This window comes from Musca autumnalis, unplaced genomic scaffold, assembly GCF_047663935.1.
Source record: "Musca autumnalis isolate F117 unplaced genomic scaffold, ASM4766393v1 scaffold_4, whole genome shotgun sequence".
In the NCBI taxonomy this organism is placed as follows: domain Eukaryota; kingdom Metazoa; phylum Arthropoda; class Insecta; order Diptera; family Muscidae; genus Musca; species Musca autumnalis.
In genome coordinates, this window is record NW_027411977.1 from 77,083,203 (window position 1) to 77,098,355 (window position 15,153).

The following is a 15,153-nucleotide window of genomic DNA, read 5'->3' on the forward strand; positions in this document are numbered from 1 at the left end:
TTTTTATTTATTTTTTTTTTAAGATAATTAGGACTTTTTTAGTGTAATTAGGACCCACTGATGCCAAAAATCTACTCAAAAAAATCCAATTTTTCGTTTTCCCGGAAAATTGTATTCGAAATTTCGGACACTGGCGCTTACCCCGTATGTGTAGAAGTAAAAAAATTTTCATTTACTCTTTGTTTTGTTGATTAATTTTATAATTTTTGAATGAAAAAAATGTTGAAGAGTTTTATTGAGTCTTTTTTGGACTTAAAAAACTTTTCCCCGGAAATGTGTCAGTAATGGTCCACGGTACCGACCGATTTTCGGGGGTTTCAGGGATTTAGCTACATTATCCTACATAAATGGTTGTAATTTAATACATATTTAGTCTTCTTTGGGGATACTAAACTTTCCTCCAGCAATTTGTCAGTACTGGGCCATGTTTTACATAGCCTCAGATTTTAGGGGTTTTCAGGATTTTAGCCGTATTATCCTACAGAAATGGCTGAAATTTAGTATTTAGTCTTCTATGGGGCTATAATAACTTGTATCCCCTAATTTGTCAGTACATGTCCACGTTTTGATATAGCCACTGACATATAGAATAAGAACCAGTGTTCGAAATTTCGAACAGTCAACTTTGCACATATAAAAAGTCGCGTTTGCGCATGTTCTTCATGCTCTTTATATGTTGTGAAACTCTTACATATATTGGCAATAATTCCCCATGATTACTTTTTAAATTTCATTTTTTTATAATTTTTTTAAAATTAATTTAAAAAGTATCCCAAAATATAGTTTCCAAAAATATAGTTTTTCATCCATAAATATTTTTTTTGAAAAAAAAACGTGTTTTTACTGTTCAAAAAATGGAACACCAAGTACGAAATGGGTTTAAAGCTGCAAGAACCCCACATTAACATCATAAAAAGCTACTGATGGATTTTAAAGACATAACATTTTTAATTTCAATAAAGACAAAGAAATTTTTTTATTGGAATATTGTGAAATATTTAGAGCTTACTATCAGTAGGGACGAATATAAAACGGGGTTACTGTTTTATGGTAGCTATTCGAAAATGAAATGCAATTAAAAGTTACCTACGGTCATAGACATTATGCTAACCACATTTATCTAAAAATATTCAATTTCCAAGAAAAGTATTAAATTTCTCTTATCAATGCATTATTAATAAAAAAATTCAACAATAACATTTAACATTTACAATTACGACAAAAACGAAAACTATGAAAAAATGCTTATTTGTCAAACATAAAATATGTTTTTTTGTTTGTCTCTTTCACTATTATTATCAGCAGTTATGGTTATGGCCATCGTTGGGTTCATTTGAATAGCGTTTTTTGTATGCAAGTAGCTTTTAAGTCATATCTTCAAAAAAAAAAAAAACAACAACAACAAAGCAACAAAAGAAAATATCCAAGATGCTTATTAACTTATTTTATTCAAATTAGCTTTCCCATATTAGTCAAATGATTTTTGTTTATGAATAAAATTAAAACTGGTTGCAATCTCACGAGACTCAAGCGGTAAATGTGGATGCATTTAACATTTTGTTGCCTTTTAGATAGGCTTTCACAACAAAAAGTTGTATGTCGTCACCATAAATGCCGGAAGACGTAACCGACATGAAAATCGAAATTCGTTTTTTGGTGGAATCTGATACATAAAGCTAAAATACATGCTCTGGCAAAATTTCAAGCTTCTACGTTCAAAAACAACGATGCTATTCAAGAAATGGCTTTTCGGAAAATGGGATAATATTGCCGATTTTATTGTAATGGAGGATCTCAAAACCAAGCACTTCAGCGGTTTTGGTTATACTACTAATTCCCCTTCGTATATGATCGATAATATCCCATATACTCGCCTTCATAAGATTAATATTCCATAAAACAGTTTTTAATTTTATAACGTTTTTTGCTTCTCCTGTAAAGTTTTATTTTTGTGGGTTACGTCTTCCGGCATTTATGGTGACGATGTGTTTTCTTGTCTTCTTTGATTAAGTTTTTTTTTGTTTAGTAAGAAAAAAATATGACTTGTTGTTATTTGAAGAAAATAACAAAAAAATAAAACAAAAATAAAATGTTGGGAAAATTACCAATATTAACATATCAAATCTGTATTTTGTCAGTCACATTAAAATCAGGTGAAAACAATATGTTGAAATTTTTCTGAAGTGTGTGCGGTTAAACATAAAATTAAATCATATAATTGGAAAAAGAATTTAATGCCGAAAATAAAAATTCATTACTTCATAGCTTTCAGAAAATATATTTAAATACAACTACAAAAATTAGTTAAGTACCAAAACTAAAATAAATTACTCAGTCCTAAGTAATTAATTATTATAAATAATATATTATTTATTTTAAATATTCTTTATTTTATATTTAATCTAAACAAGCTGCCTTCTACATTACGAGTAGACTGAGGAATAATGGGTTATTTCTTTAAGGCAATACTGCATACTTTACTCATTACTAAGTAGTGAGTACTTTGCCACAGAGCGTGTATATCCAACTACAAAACGGAGAGTTGTGCATTTACCGCTCTCCGTCGGCACATGATTTTATGACAGGCCTGCTCAGACACATACAAACACATTTTGTAATTGTGTTGGTTTTGAAATACACAAATTTCAATTTTCCTTTGTCTCTCTGTATACTGTGAGAAATATCGTAACAGTTTTTTTTTTATTTTATATTTCAAAATATAGAGTAGAATAATTATTTTATTTTGACCAAATGTGACTGTTGATGTTATAATTTGTTGCAAATCAAGTTCGTGACAAACCAAACACTCTAATTTGCCGTAAAAATTTTAGGCAAATAAAAATTCGTATTCAGTATCTTCATTCATTTTTTCAGTGTACGCATATAAATTCATAGACAAATTCGAAAACAGAACCTTCCTCATTGAATGTTCAATAGAGACTGATTTTTAATTTTGAAAATATTCAAAACAAAAACAAAAGCTCTCTTTTTAAATTGTGTGTGTGAGAAAATTGACACACACCGACAGCTCAGGTGCGCACCTTGAGCAGGCCTGTTTTATGATAACAAAAGCGTGGCACTGTAGAATATAATGTGTTTGGCTACAAATCAGAAGTTCGCTTGTTCCATTTCGACAGAGGACAAAATAAAAATATGGAGTGTGTTGAAACTGAAAAATCGGAAAAATTTATGGCGACAAATTTGATTGCGATTGAAATAAAATTCTATAAACACATTACATTTTTAATATCCAGTATTATTTTTGTCAATTGACGGATATAATATGGTAAATTAGTAGTTGAATAAGTTGAGATTTGTGTGTGGTGCCTTAAAAACGAAAAATAAATCGACAAAGCAATCGTAGGTAATGAGTGAAATTACAAAAAATTGAAGAGGTAAATGTACAATTGCTAACATGAAACTTATAGTTAATATCAGTGACAATCTATATATATAAAAGAGCTTAGTGAGTGAGTGAGTGAGTGAGTGAGTGACTGAGTGACTGACATATCATCGCCCAGACGAAACCGCTGAAGCTAGAAAGCTGAAATTTTGACTGTGGTTTGCTGTCGGTGTGTAGGGGTGAGATAAGGCTGGGTTTTTGGAAATTCGACCTAGAAGGGTACAAAAAGTACTAAAAGGTACTAAATATGGTACCCTTTGTATTAGGCAAACGGGAAGAGCTAGAATTCTGAAATTTGGAATGAGGGTAACTGATGGAGATTTAGAAAGATGTACCAAAGGGTTTTTGGAAATTCGACTTATAAGTGTACGAAAAGTTACTAAATTTAGTACCAATTGTATATTTTGAGCGGATATAGCTACAATGTTCATATTTGGTATGAAAATCAAGGTTGAGAAGTGGTGTTGATATAAGGAAATTATTTTGGAAGTTCGTACTTATGTGTACGAGTAGTACTAAATGGTACTAAATTTGGTACAATTTGGATTTGGGTGAACAGATAGAGCTGAAAACCTGAAATTTAAAATTTAGATTACCGTTGAAGTGTACGATTGAGATATCGGGGTAGTTTTGGAAATTCATACTTATGTGTACGAAAAGTACTAAATGGTACCAAATTTGGTACAATTTGGATTTAGATAGACATGGAAACCTGAAATTTGGAATTAATATTACTGATGGAGTGAAGGATAGAGGTAGTTTTAGAAATTCTTACTTATGGGTACGAAAAGTAGTAAACGGTACTAAATTTGGTACAAATTGGATTTGGGTGAACGGATAGAGCTGGAATCCTGAAATGTGGAATTTAATTACTTATGGAGTGTATGATTGAGTTAGTCTTGGAAATGCGTACTTATGGGTACGGAAAGTACTAAATGGTACTAAATTTGGTACAATTTAAATTTAGTTGAACGGATAGAGTTGGAATCCTGAAATTTCGAATTAAGGTTACTGATGGAGTGTAGGATTGAGGTAGTTTTGGAAATTCATACTTATGGGTACGGAAAGTACTAAATGTACTAAATTTGGTACAATTTATATTTGGGTGAACGGATAGAGTTGGAATCCTGAAATTTCGAATTAAGGTTACTATTGGGGTGTAGGATTGAGGAGTTTTGGGAATTCGTACTTATTGGTACGGAAAGTACTAAATGGTACTAAATATGGTACAATTTAAATTTAGGTGAACGGATAGAGTTGGAATCCTGAAATTTCGAATTAAGGTTACTGTTGGAGTGTAGGATTGAGGAAGTTTTTTGAAATTCGTACTTATGGGTACGAAAAGTACTAAATTTGGTACAATTTGGATTTGGGGAAACGAATAGAGCTGGGATCCTGAAATTTGGAATTGAGATTACTGTTGGACTGTATGATTGACTTAGTCTGGAAAATTCTTACTTATGGGTACGGAAAGTACTAAATGGTACTAAATATGGTACAATTTAAATTTAGGTGAACGGATAGAGTGGAATCCTGAAAGTTCGAATTAAGGTTACTATTGGAGTGTATGATTGAGGAAGTTTTGGAAATTCGTACTTATGGGTACGGAAAGTACTAAATGGTACTAAATATGGTATAATTTAAATTTAGGTGAACGGATAGAGTTGGAATCCTGAAATGTCAAATTAAGGTTACTGTTGGAGTGTAGGATTGAGGAAGTTTTTTGAAATTCGTAGTTATGGGTACGAAAAGTACTAAATTTGGTACAAGTTGGATTTGGGGGAACGAATAGAGCTGGGATCCTGAAATTTGGAATTAAGATTACTGTTGGACTGTATGATTGACTTAGTCTTGAAAATTCTTACTTATGGGTACGGAAAGTACTAAATGGTACTAAATATGGTACCATTTAAATTTAGCTGAACGGATAGAGTTGGAATCCTGAAATTTCGAATTAATGTTACTATTGGAGTGTAGGATTGAGGAAGTTTTGGAAATTCGTACTTATGGATACGGAATGTACTAAATTTGGTACAATTTGGATTTGGGTGAATGGATAGAGCTGGAATCCTGAAATTTGGAATTTAATTACTTTAGGAGTGTAGGATTGAGTTAGTCCTGGAAATTCGTACTCATGGGTACGAAAAGTACTAATTTTGGTACAATTTGGATTTGGGGGAACGAATAGAGCTGGGATCCTGAAATGTGGAATAAAGTACTAAATGGTACTAAATATGATACAATTTAAATTTAGGTGGACGGATAGAGCTGGATTCCTGAAATTTATAATTAAGATTACATATGGAGTGTAGCATTGAGGTAGCTTTGGAAATTCGTACTTATGGGTACAAAAATTAATAAATGGTACTAAGTTTAGTACATTTTGGATTTGGGTGTACAGATAGAGCTGGAATCCTGAAATTTATAATTAAGATTACTTATGGAAATTCGTACTTATGGGTACGAAAATTAATAAATGATACTAAATTTGGTAAAATTAAGATTTGGGTGGACGGATAGGGTTGGAATCCTGATATTCGCAATTACTGTTGGAGATAGTTATTGAAATGCGTACTTTCATACGAAATGTATTAATGGTATTATGAATAGAAGTGGAATTCGGAAATTTGGTATTATAGCCGCTGTTGGTGTGTAGGGTTGAGATATGGATGTGGTTGTGGATTTACGTACAACAAGTGTACGAAAATTACTAAATGGCACAGAATTTGGTCCAAACTGTTATTGTGTAAAGGGGTAGAGCTGAAATTGTGAAATTTGTATTAGTATAGCAGTTGACGTTCAGAGTGGAGATAGAGGGAAAGTTTTGGAAATTCGTACTAATGTATACGAAAAACACTAAATCGCGGTTTGGATATAGTTTTTGATAAAAGGAAGTAATTTTTGAAACTTATACATACTATAAGTACTAAATGTTGTACCAGTTTGGTGTTGCATGATGGGATATAGGTGGAATTCCGAATTGTTGTATGAGGGATTGTGTTGGTGTTTAGATAAGGATTTTTTGAAATGCATACAAATTCTAAAATTAGGCTGAGGGCTGGATGATTTATTGAGAAATACGAAATGTACTAAATGTTATTAAATTTGACGTTGGGTGTAGCAATGAAGATGGAATTATATCATTAGTGCGTGAAAAGTACAAAATTGCAATAAATTTGGTATAGAAGTGAAATTCTGATATATTATTGATTTGTCAGGTTCATTGTTAGAGGTGGTCGTACAATAAGTGTACTAGAAGTATTAAATAATACTAAATATTAAAACACTGGTACTGGGTGAATTGATAAATGAAATTTGTTATGAGAATAAATGTTGAGATTGGATCAGAATGTTTATTTAAATCCGCCTTTAAATGTATGAAAGGTTTCTACATGTAATACCGTTGACATTGGGTGAACAAGTAGAGCTAAAACTGTAACATTTGAGCTAAGGTCCTGGATTTTAAAAATTGTACTGAATAATGTACTATTGTTTCTAGGTTAACACGAATTTGGTTTCTAAATAATGTACTGAAATCAAAAAGTCAAACGTACCTTTTCAACAAAATTGTTTTTATCTTTGTTGTCTATTCTAAACGTTATTGTAAGTTCATTTGAAAAGGTGGATCTATGCGGCTAATGTTTTACAAGAAGGTTTTTACATCCTGAGAAAAAAGGCCTAAAATAAAATGTCTCAAAAATTAACTGTTATGTAGGGTAACATCTTCTGAATAATGGTTTTCTACATTTTGATATCACAAATTCCAAAATTCGGTTGGAAAATATGGATAAAATTTTCAAAATACCCATACCGTTCTAATAAAACATGGACTGGAATTTAAAATGTAGGCCGCTGTTGAAGTGTAGAGGTCTTTTTTTGAAATTCGAACAAAACGTATACGAGCAGTACTTGAAAGAAATTTAATATCAATTCAAATAGGTATTAGTACATCAAATTTTTCAGTGTTCTCCATACTAAATATTGCTTATTTGTATATTATTCCTTTTCCGCTTACGAAGTAGCGGGCATTTTGCTAGTATTCTTATAAAAAAACAAATTCGTAAATCGTTTTCTAACTTCCTTAAAAATAAATTCTTTTTTAATGACTTTTTGTGCTATTTTTAACATCATTACTATAAATTTATGTTGAGTTGTACTAATGTTGGCCCCGTAAGGGCAAGTCTATATTTTTTTAAATACATGGAAAAGTATCTAATTTATGATAAAGAAAAATCCAGCTGCACCCATATGCCACCCTGTAAGTTATTTCCCTTATACCACGCCTGTATAATCGCCAAAATTCCGAAAATCGTGTGGTACGTTTATATGGGAGCTATACCTAAAAGTGGACCTATATTGAACACTTTTTGCAAGGAGGTATGTTGTTCCCACAGAACTTAAAATTGCAGCCAAATCGGTTAAAAATTTGGCTAAAATCGTCAAAATACTGAATATCGGGAGGTACGTTTATATGGGAGATATACCTAAACTTGGACATATATTGAACATTTTCCACGGAAGTATGATGTTCCCTCCGAAGTCAAAATACAAAATTACAGCCAATTCGGTTAGAGAATCTGGTTAAAATCGTCAAAATACCGAATATCGGGAGGTACGTTTATATGGGTCCTATATCTAAACTTGGATTTATAATGAACATTTGTTGCAAGGAGTTATGTTGTTCCCTCAGAACACAAAATGCAAAATTTCAGCCAAATCGATTGGAAAATTTGGTTAAAATCATCAAAATATAAAAAATCGGGCGGTACCTTTATATGGGGATTACACCCAAATGTGGACCTCTATCCATTAATTTTTTTTCTCTCTTTTGGGGAAATATTTCAATCCACACCGACTGAGGGTATATCGAAGGTCTTGGTTGAGGAACACCTTCCCGTAAAGATTTCGGTATAGATCCACTATTTAATATAGCCCCCATTTAACGGTACCACCCGTTTTTATATCCTCAGTCTTTAGGCTAACTTTCATATGACCAAAATGTGCCTGATCGAAAAAATGGTTTTAGACTGTTTGTAGGGTCGATTACGCCATGGGCCACATCGGCCCACTCCTTCGGGAACCTCCTCCAACATGGTGCGCACTACAACTCCAGAAGACAGTAACCGATTTGGTCCATACTTTGCACAACGTAATATTCATAGATCAGGTTCGAATATGGACTATAACGGAGCATATCGTAATATTTGTGCAAATCTGTAAAAAGTTCGAAGATGGTACTTATGGGTCTTTTGATACCTTCGCATCCAAAGTTCGAAAATATTGGTACAAGCGATAGCTCATAAAAGAAGCAACCCATGTAGTTCAAACTTTGCATCTTCCAATATTTTTTCCAAACGTGGTTTAATTTCGAAAATGGTCCACATTGGGCCACTCCTTAGTACAGCTGGCAAACTATCGATAGACTGACTGTCGCTTTGATTACTGTCACAAAAAAGGTTAAATCGGTCAAACATGTGGTTTGGGTTATCTGTAGCAAATAATTTATTCGGTATGAAGAAAGCTTTAGGGCTGCGATTAAAACGTTAGTTTGACTATCGATAGTTTGCTAGCTCTACTCCTTAGGGTACGTTCTTCACAACATGTTTGTTGTGATGATCATTTTTGCCGAAGGTACTTCTTGTAGTCCGATGTTATGTTTTTCGTGGGCAACTCCAAGGAATGATTCTCAAAGTAAGACCCACTTCCAACATGGACGGTGTCGGTCCATTTTGAGCTTTAATCCAAATTCATATTTTTGTCGGCAACAAGTTCATACGTCAAAAATTCTGAATGTTCGCATCGAAATGTGTATATAAAAGTTTTATGCGGAACATTGTTAATATAGGGCTATGTTTTGATAGAGACACAATGGCTTTGGGGCTTAGTATTTTCATAAACTAAAGGAAACGAAACGGTTCGATTCCCAGGCAGCGTCAAATTAGCTTTGTTCCTTTACTTTTTTAATGGTAAAAGTTGTAAAAGAGAAAACTGTCAAAATTGCTCAAAATTGTTCTCTCATGAACATTTGTACCAGAAAAGTAAAGGAACGAAAAAATGGTAGATCTGGTAGCAATGTCAAAGGGAAACATAAAAATTCAATTTTCTTCTTTTATTTCACAGTTTTTAGTTATACCCTATACCACAATGTGGAAAAGGGTATTATAAGTTTGTTTTGGTAAAAAATCATGTAACACCACGAAATATTCGTCCTAGACCCCTTATTTGGTATGCCAAAATTCATATCTCGACGAGATAAAGCGATTTAGCGATGTGTGTCCGTCCATTAAAAATTGTAAACAAGCTTAAGGCCGCAATTATGGACCGATTGTAACGAATTTTTTAAGGAGGTTGGGTTCGGGCCAGAATAGAAATGATTAGTTTTTTGTGATGATCGTGAAATGTTCGGGGGATGAAATGGACCAAAAACAAAACTTTAACCAATTTTGTAGCGGCTCTGTAGGTCAAAATAATAACCCGCAAAATTTTACACAAAGTTTGAGTTTATGATGAAGAAGAAGCGTACAAACCAACCTGAAGATCAAATAACACTTAGCGGGTTAAATGGAACGAAACTTTTGTGTGAAATTGGTAAAAATTTCAATAACATAGCGGAAGTGGTAGTACTACATAAGTGGGTTTCATTACATTTTAGTCTATGTGAACTAAATTTTCCTTTCCTGCTACAAAAATGTCTTTGTCATTCTAGATAACTTTTTGGTTTTGGTCATAAGTATTATACATTACATCTCGGATATTTGATAATTAAATTTTCACAATCATTGAAAAGAAGTTCCGTGGAGAGCGATTGTCCAGGGATAGTAGTATAGGGTATCCCATGGTCGGCTCCGTCCGACTATAGCTTTTTCTTACTTGTTTTGTTTTGTCAGCGTTCGCCTTTTTCTTCTGTTTTTCGTTAATTTTTTCTTCATTGTGAAATAATCGTCGAATAAATGTCGAAAAATCAATTCTACCATTTTTTACTAGCAGAAATTTGTCTGGTAGCCTGTGGTAGAAGAGAAAGGCATATGTGCTCTCTCCTCTCTTACTCTCTTAAAAATTGCTGCCAGTTTTACCACTTTTTGGGGTTAAGGAACGCTTTGCAGGTTAGAAATGGTAACAAATTGTAAAAATGGTAACCTCAGGTAAGTATAGGTACACAGCTATTATCAAAGGTGGCAAATCCCCTCAATGTAATGCTTACATTTCCTGAATATTTCAGCCCTGAAAAACTTTTCTTCAGGTAGTGTCGTAAGATTCGCCGTTTGGACTCGGCAATAAAAAGTAGTTCCCATATCATTGGCCAATATGAATAAGCGTGCACTCATTGATATAAGAGAAGTCTTCGTTGTCCTTTCGGGGATGTTGTGGGAACATATGTATGTTATTCCAGTTTGCATTAGTATAACTCTTGGTAGAGGGTATAAAAAGTTCGATCCGACCAAATTTATCGCTTCTTATACCATTTAATACATCAACAAGAAGCATAGATATTGGCCCTTAATTAAAAAAAAATATATATGTATATTAAAATTGGGATTTCCTAGCGCTTTAAATCTCAGGAGGTTTACTTCCATTATCAGGTTTTTGCCTTGGAATTCGTTTTACAGGAACAGAGATATACATACATATGCCATGGAAGTAAAACTCCACAATTTTCTATATCAATTTAAATTTGGGACGAATTTAATGTTCGGAAGCTCTTCGTTAACATTGTTCACAACCTACTATGGAATTTTCTTTTGGAATGCCCCAAAAAAATGAATAAACTGTTGACTATTCCCCCCCAAACGATCCGACGAACTGATCAAAATTGAGAACTGTTGTGTGAATACAAGGTTTAGATGGACAGAGGGACGGACACACACAGCCAGACCGCCGTCGCAATGACTAGATCTTCATCGATCGATTGTGTAAAAAAATATTAAATTTTAGGGAAATATTGGATAGAAAAAGTCAAATGTTCAATTGTTGGCTTAAAATTAAAATGTTTGGTCATGAACGGCCACAATTAAAAAACTCGATCGAAGAATTACTAGATTTTGATGTCTTTACTAGATTGTTATCGAATCACCTTATAATATGGGATTGTAAAAAAGTCCACTGTGTTAAGACCATCCGAATTTCATACTTAGTTAACTTATACGAAATGTACCGAAATACAGGAACTGAGCTAGAGTAACAAAATTGTCTATAAAAAGTTTCCTCATTCTATTTTACTGAAAACATTTTATCTCAAAATGATGAAACAATATCGCCAAACAAAAATATATAAAAATCATTACGTCAAAACTCAGAACCATCAGCTATGGGATCCTTTAGGGTTCTTAATATACTCAATAGGGACTTTCGTTCCCAAAGGGAATTTTACACCACCAGACGTAGACTTCCATTTTGTGTCACAGTGTAATCAGTAGCATTTCCAATAGAGACCACAATGTCTTTCATAGGAGTCCAACTGGTCCTATAGAGAAGTCATCCTTGTCTTCTATTAAAGGACCTGTTGGACTCCTATGAAAGACATTGTGGTCTCTATGGGAAATCCTTTTGATTACACTGTGACACAAAATGGAAGTCAACGTCTTTGTGGGAAGACCAGTAGGTCTTCTGCCAGAAGACTTGTAGGACGGATATAGATGACGTTAAATGTCCAACTATTATTCGATTGTCATAGAACTTCACTTTTGCTTGGACCAAAATATTCTCGACATGCATTTGGTGATGAAAAGACTAGTAGTTCTTTTAAAATAAGTAATGATTTTCGAAAAAAATTGTGTACCGAAGTTAATGTTATATTTCTATACTGTAGAAAAAAATGTTCCCGGAGTCTAGTAATTTTTTGCTCGACTCCGACTCCGAAACCCTGGTAGAGACATTCATTTTGGTGTATATATAAAGCTGGGTCTGGGACCGTTATTTCGATGTGTTGCAATCTTCTGATCTAAAACTAATTTATAAATTTTAAGAAATTAACTGACCGCGAGGTTTTATAGAAACTTAGCTCTTCGTAATATTTATTTCAATGTTATTAAATTTAGTGTTTTTTTCGCATAACAATTCTTCAATGATTTGTTTTAACATTGGCACCGCAGCTAGTCCATATGGTCCTAATCACGTCATATATTTTTTATCTCGGGATAAAAGTTCCGACATTTCATTTTGTAACATCTTTGTTAATTAATATTTTATTCTCGTTGCGGCGTTCGATCGGTCCCTGTTATGTGTAGGTAGGTTCAAACACTCTGGTAATTCCACACACAAATCTTATAAGCACCCGAAAAAATCGATGACTTCCGTCATTCTTGTATTATTTAATTTAATTTTGAAGAATTTAAATTGTATTTTGTAAAATTAAAATTTTAATTTATTATTTCAAGTAAGATTTAATGAGATACTTTCCCACTGTTACCGCTCGAAACTAATAATAATTATGTCAAAATCCTGTTTTTTTCAACTTACATCAATATTAGGATATCCATATGAGCTTTGGTAAAACACCAAAGTGGTGTAAATGATGATAACGCCTAAAGTCATTGCTTGCAGTTGTCGTTTATAACGTTGTGGCAATGACAATAAAATTGAGCTCATACTTTAATGAACATCATTGGTGAAGAACTATTCAGCGTTCTTTTGTGTTGAGGTAATTTATTTTGCACAATGATCGGTTGTAATCCAGCGATCTAGAACACATGCAATCACTAACTACACCACCACACACAAATGCAGAGAATTTAATTAAATCAGAATTTAAAAAAAAAGCTTTTTATTTTTTGTTGGTTTGTTCTCACAGCTCTGCTGATGTTTAAATTAATTTTTAGCACATTTTTTTTCTCTCTTAGAACCGCTGGTATTGTTTGGTATTTTTTATTTCACCAATGAACTTGATTTCAATTCAAATTAGTTTACAAACAACTATTTTTCCTCCGCTGTTTATTAAAAAGAAACTTTGTTTTTTTTTTCTCTTCAAATTGTTTAATTTTGTTTATTTATATTATTCATATAATGAATTATTATCCATAAATAAGGAGTTTGTAATTCTATTCCGGCTTTGTTTACAAAACAAACGAAAAAAGCTAAAATGCCGCAAAACGCGTTTTATATTTCAAAACAAAGTAGAAATATTGGATACACGAGAATAAAAAAAACTAAACGTGCGCGCCAACAGTTGTACGTCCATCAAAAGTCCAATTGCGACTGATCAATGTTTTCAGCTCAGAGATACTTTACACTTCGCCAACACAAAATACAAAACACCACTAACAAAAAAGATACAATTGGAAGGCTTGTATCTGTTGCACGTTACTAAAATTGAGTTCAACAAGTGGTTGAACGTGAGGCACAAGACACGCTCGCTCTCTCCCTCTATATCTTCCTGTGTTTGAAACCGGGCTTATAACATGAACTCCCTCTCATTGTATCTCTCAGTGTGTTTCTTTATCTATGCCTGTTGTTGGAAATGGGGTACAAGTCTCGCTCTCAAGTTATCCACAAATCCACACAATCTTCACATTGGCCCATTGAGGGTGAATCCAATATATGTATCTGTCTCACTACTTCCAACATACTAAAGTTTTTCATTCTCTGATCACAAACAGCTGCATATTCCAATTGGTTCACTTCCAGTACAATTTTGTTTACATTACTTTTGGAAAAATCTTTTATCTTTGAGATATTTGATATTAAATTATTGAGAGAGCATTCTCACCATACAGAGAGCTACAGATACAAAGCCCGATCTGACTATTTTTGTTTTTTTTTTCTTTTTTTGCACAACAAAATCATGTGTTGCATTCAAAATTACAATAATGCCTTTGGCCGATTTTTTATTTATTCGTACCTTTGTTTCGGATCTCTTTTTTTTGTTTGAATGGCGGTATGCCAAATGAGATTTATTGTTTTTTTTTTTTTCGCAAGCTACGTGCGGATTGTCGATAAAATTTTGATATTCAAACAAAATATTTAAGAACATTCATCAAAAGTGTGCTCATGACTCAATAGCACAGGAAATTATGGAAGTACGTTGGAAGGTTTTTTTTCAAGAATAAAATAAAGAAATAAAAATATTTTTGAAAATCTGTGAATATTGAAAGTGATTTTTTTTAACATAATTATTGTTTACTAGCGGACCCGGCGAACTTCGTCTCGCTATTAAGGAATAAAATTTCATACAAAAACTCAATTTTCGATTTTTCCAATTTCCTACTTTTCCAGAGAGATTTTCCAAAATTTTCTTCCGTAAAGACCTTCTCCTCGAAAATACGAATAACTGACAAAAAATTTTACAGAAATCGGCCTAGCCGTTCTCATTTTATGAATTACTATACATTTTTTACACCATTTTTATATATATAGATAGATTGGGGCCAAACTTAAACCTTGGTATACGAGGGCTGCACGAAAAAGTTTTTTGGAATGTTTGACAGTTTTTAGCCTAAACGTACTCAGGACAATTTGTCATACCACCATGTGTTGTGTTGTTTACAGTGACATGAAAAAATAAATTTGCAAAAATAATGGAACTTTCTTGTGAACATTTTCGTCCAATCATTTTTCACATCTTTCGACGTGGATAATCACGGCTAGAATGCATCGATGAAATTAATTCTTTGTATGTCGATAAAGGATCATCCTATAGTACTATGAAAAACTGTTTTAATTAATTCAAACTTGGCCGACACTCGCCGAAAAACATGGTCGTGTGGGTGGCCAAAATTGTGCCAGATCGCCGTGTTATACATCATGAGATAGAGGCA

The 15,153-nt window shown here is 33.0% G+C and overlaps 1 protein-coding gene across 1 annotated transcript in view; it reads right to left on the minus strand.

Annotated features, from left to right (window-relative positions):
* fng (Fringe glycosyltransferase) overlaps positions 1-13,716 on the minus strand; it is an 89,810-nt gene extending 76,094 nt beyond the window's left edge. The window contains exon 1 of the mRNA XM_073985006.1: positions 12,860-13,716. Within this exon, the coding sequence (XP_073841107.1) occupies positions 12,860-12,988 (129 nt within the window). The 5' untranslated portion in view covers positions 12,989-13,716. The remainder of the gene's footprint in view (positions 1-12,859) is intronic.
* Positions 13,717-15,153: the final 1,437 nt, after the last annotated feature.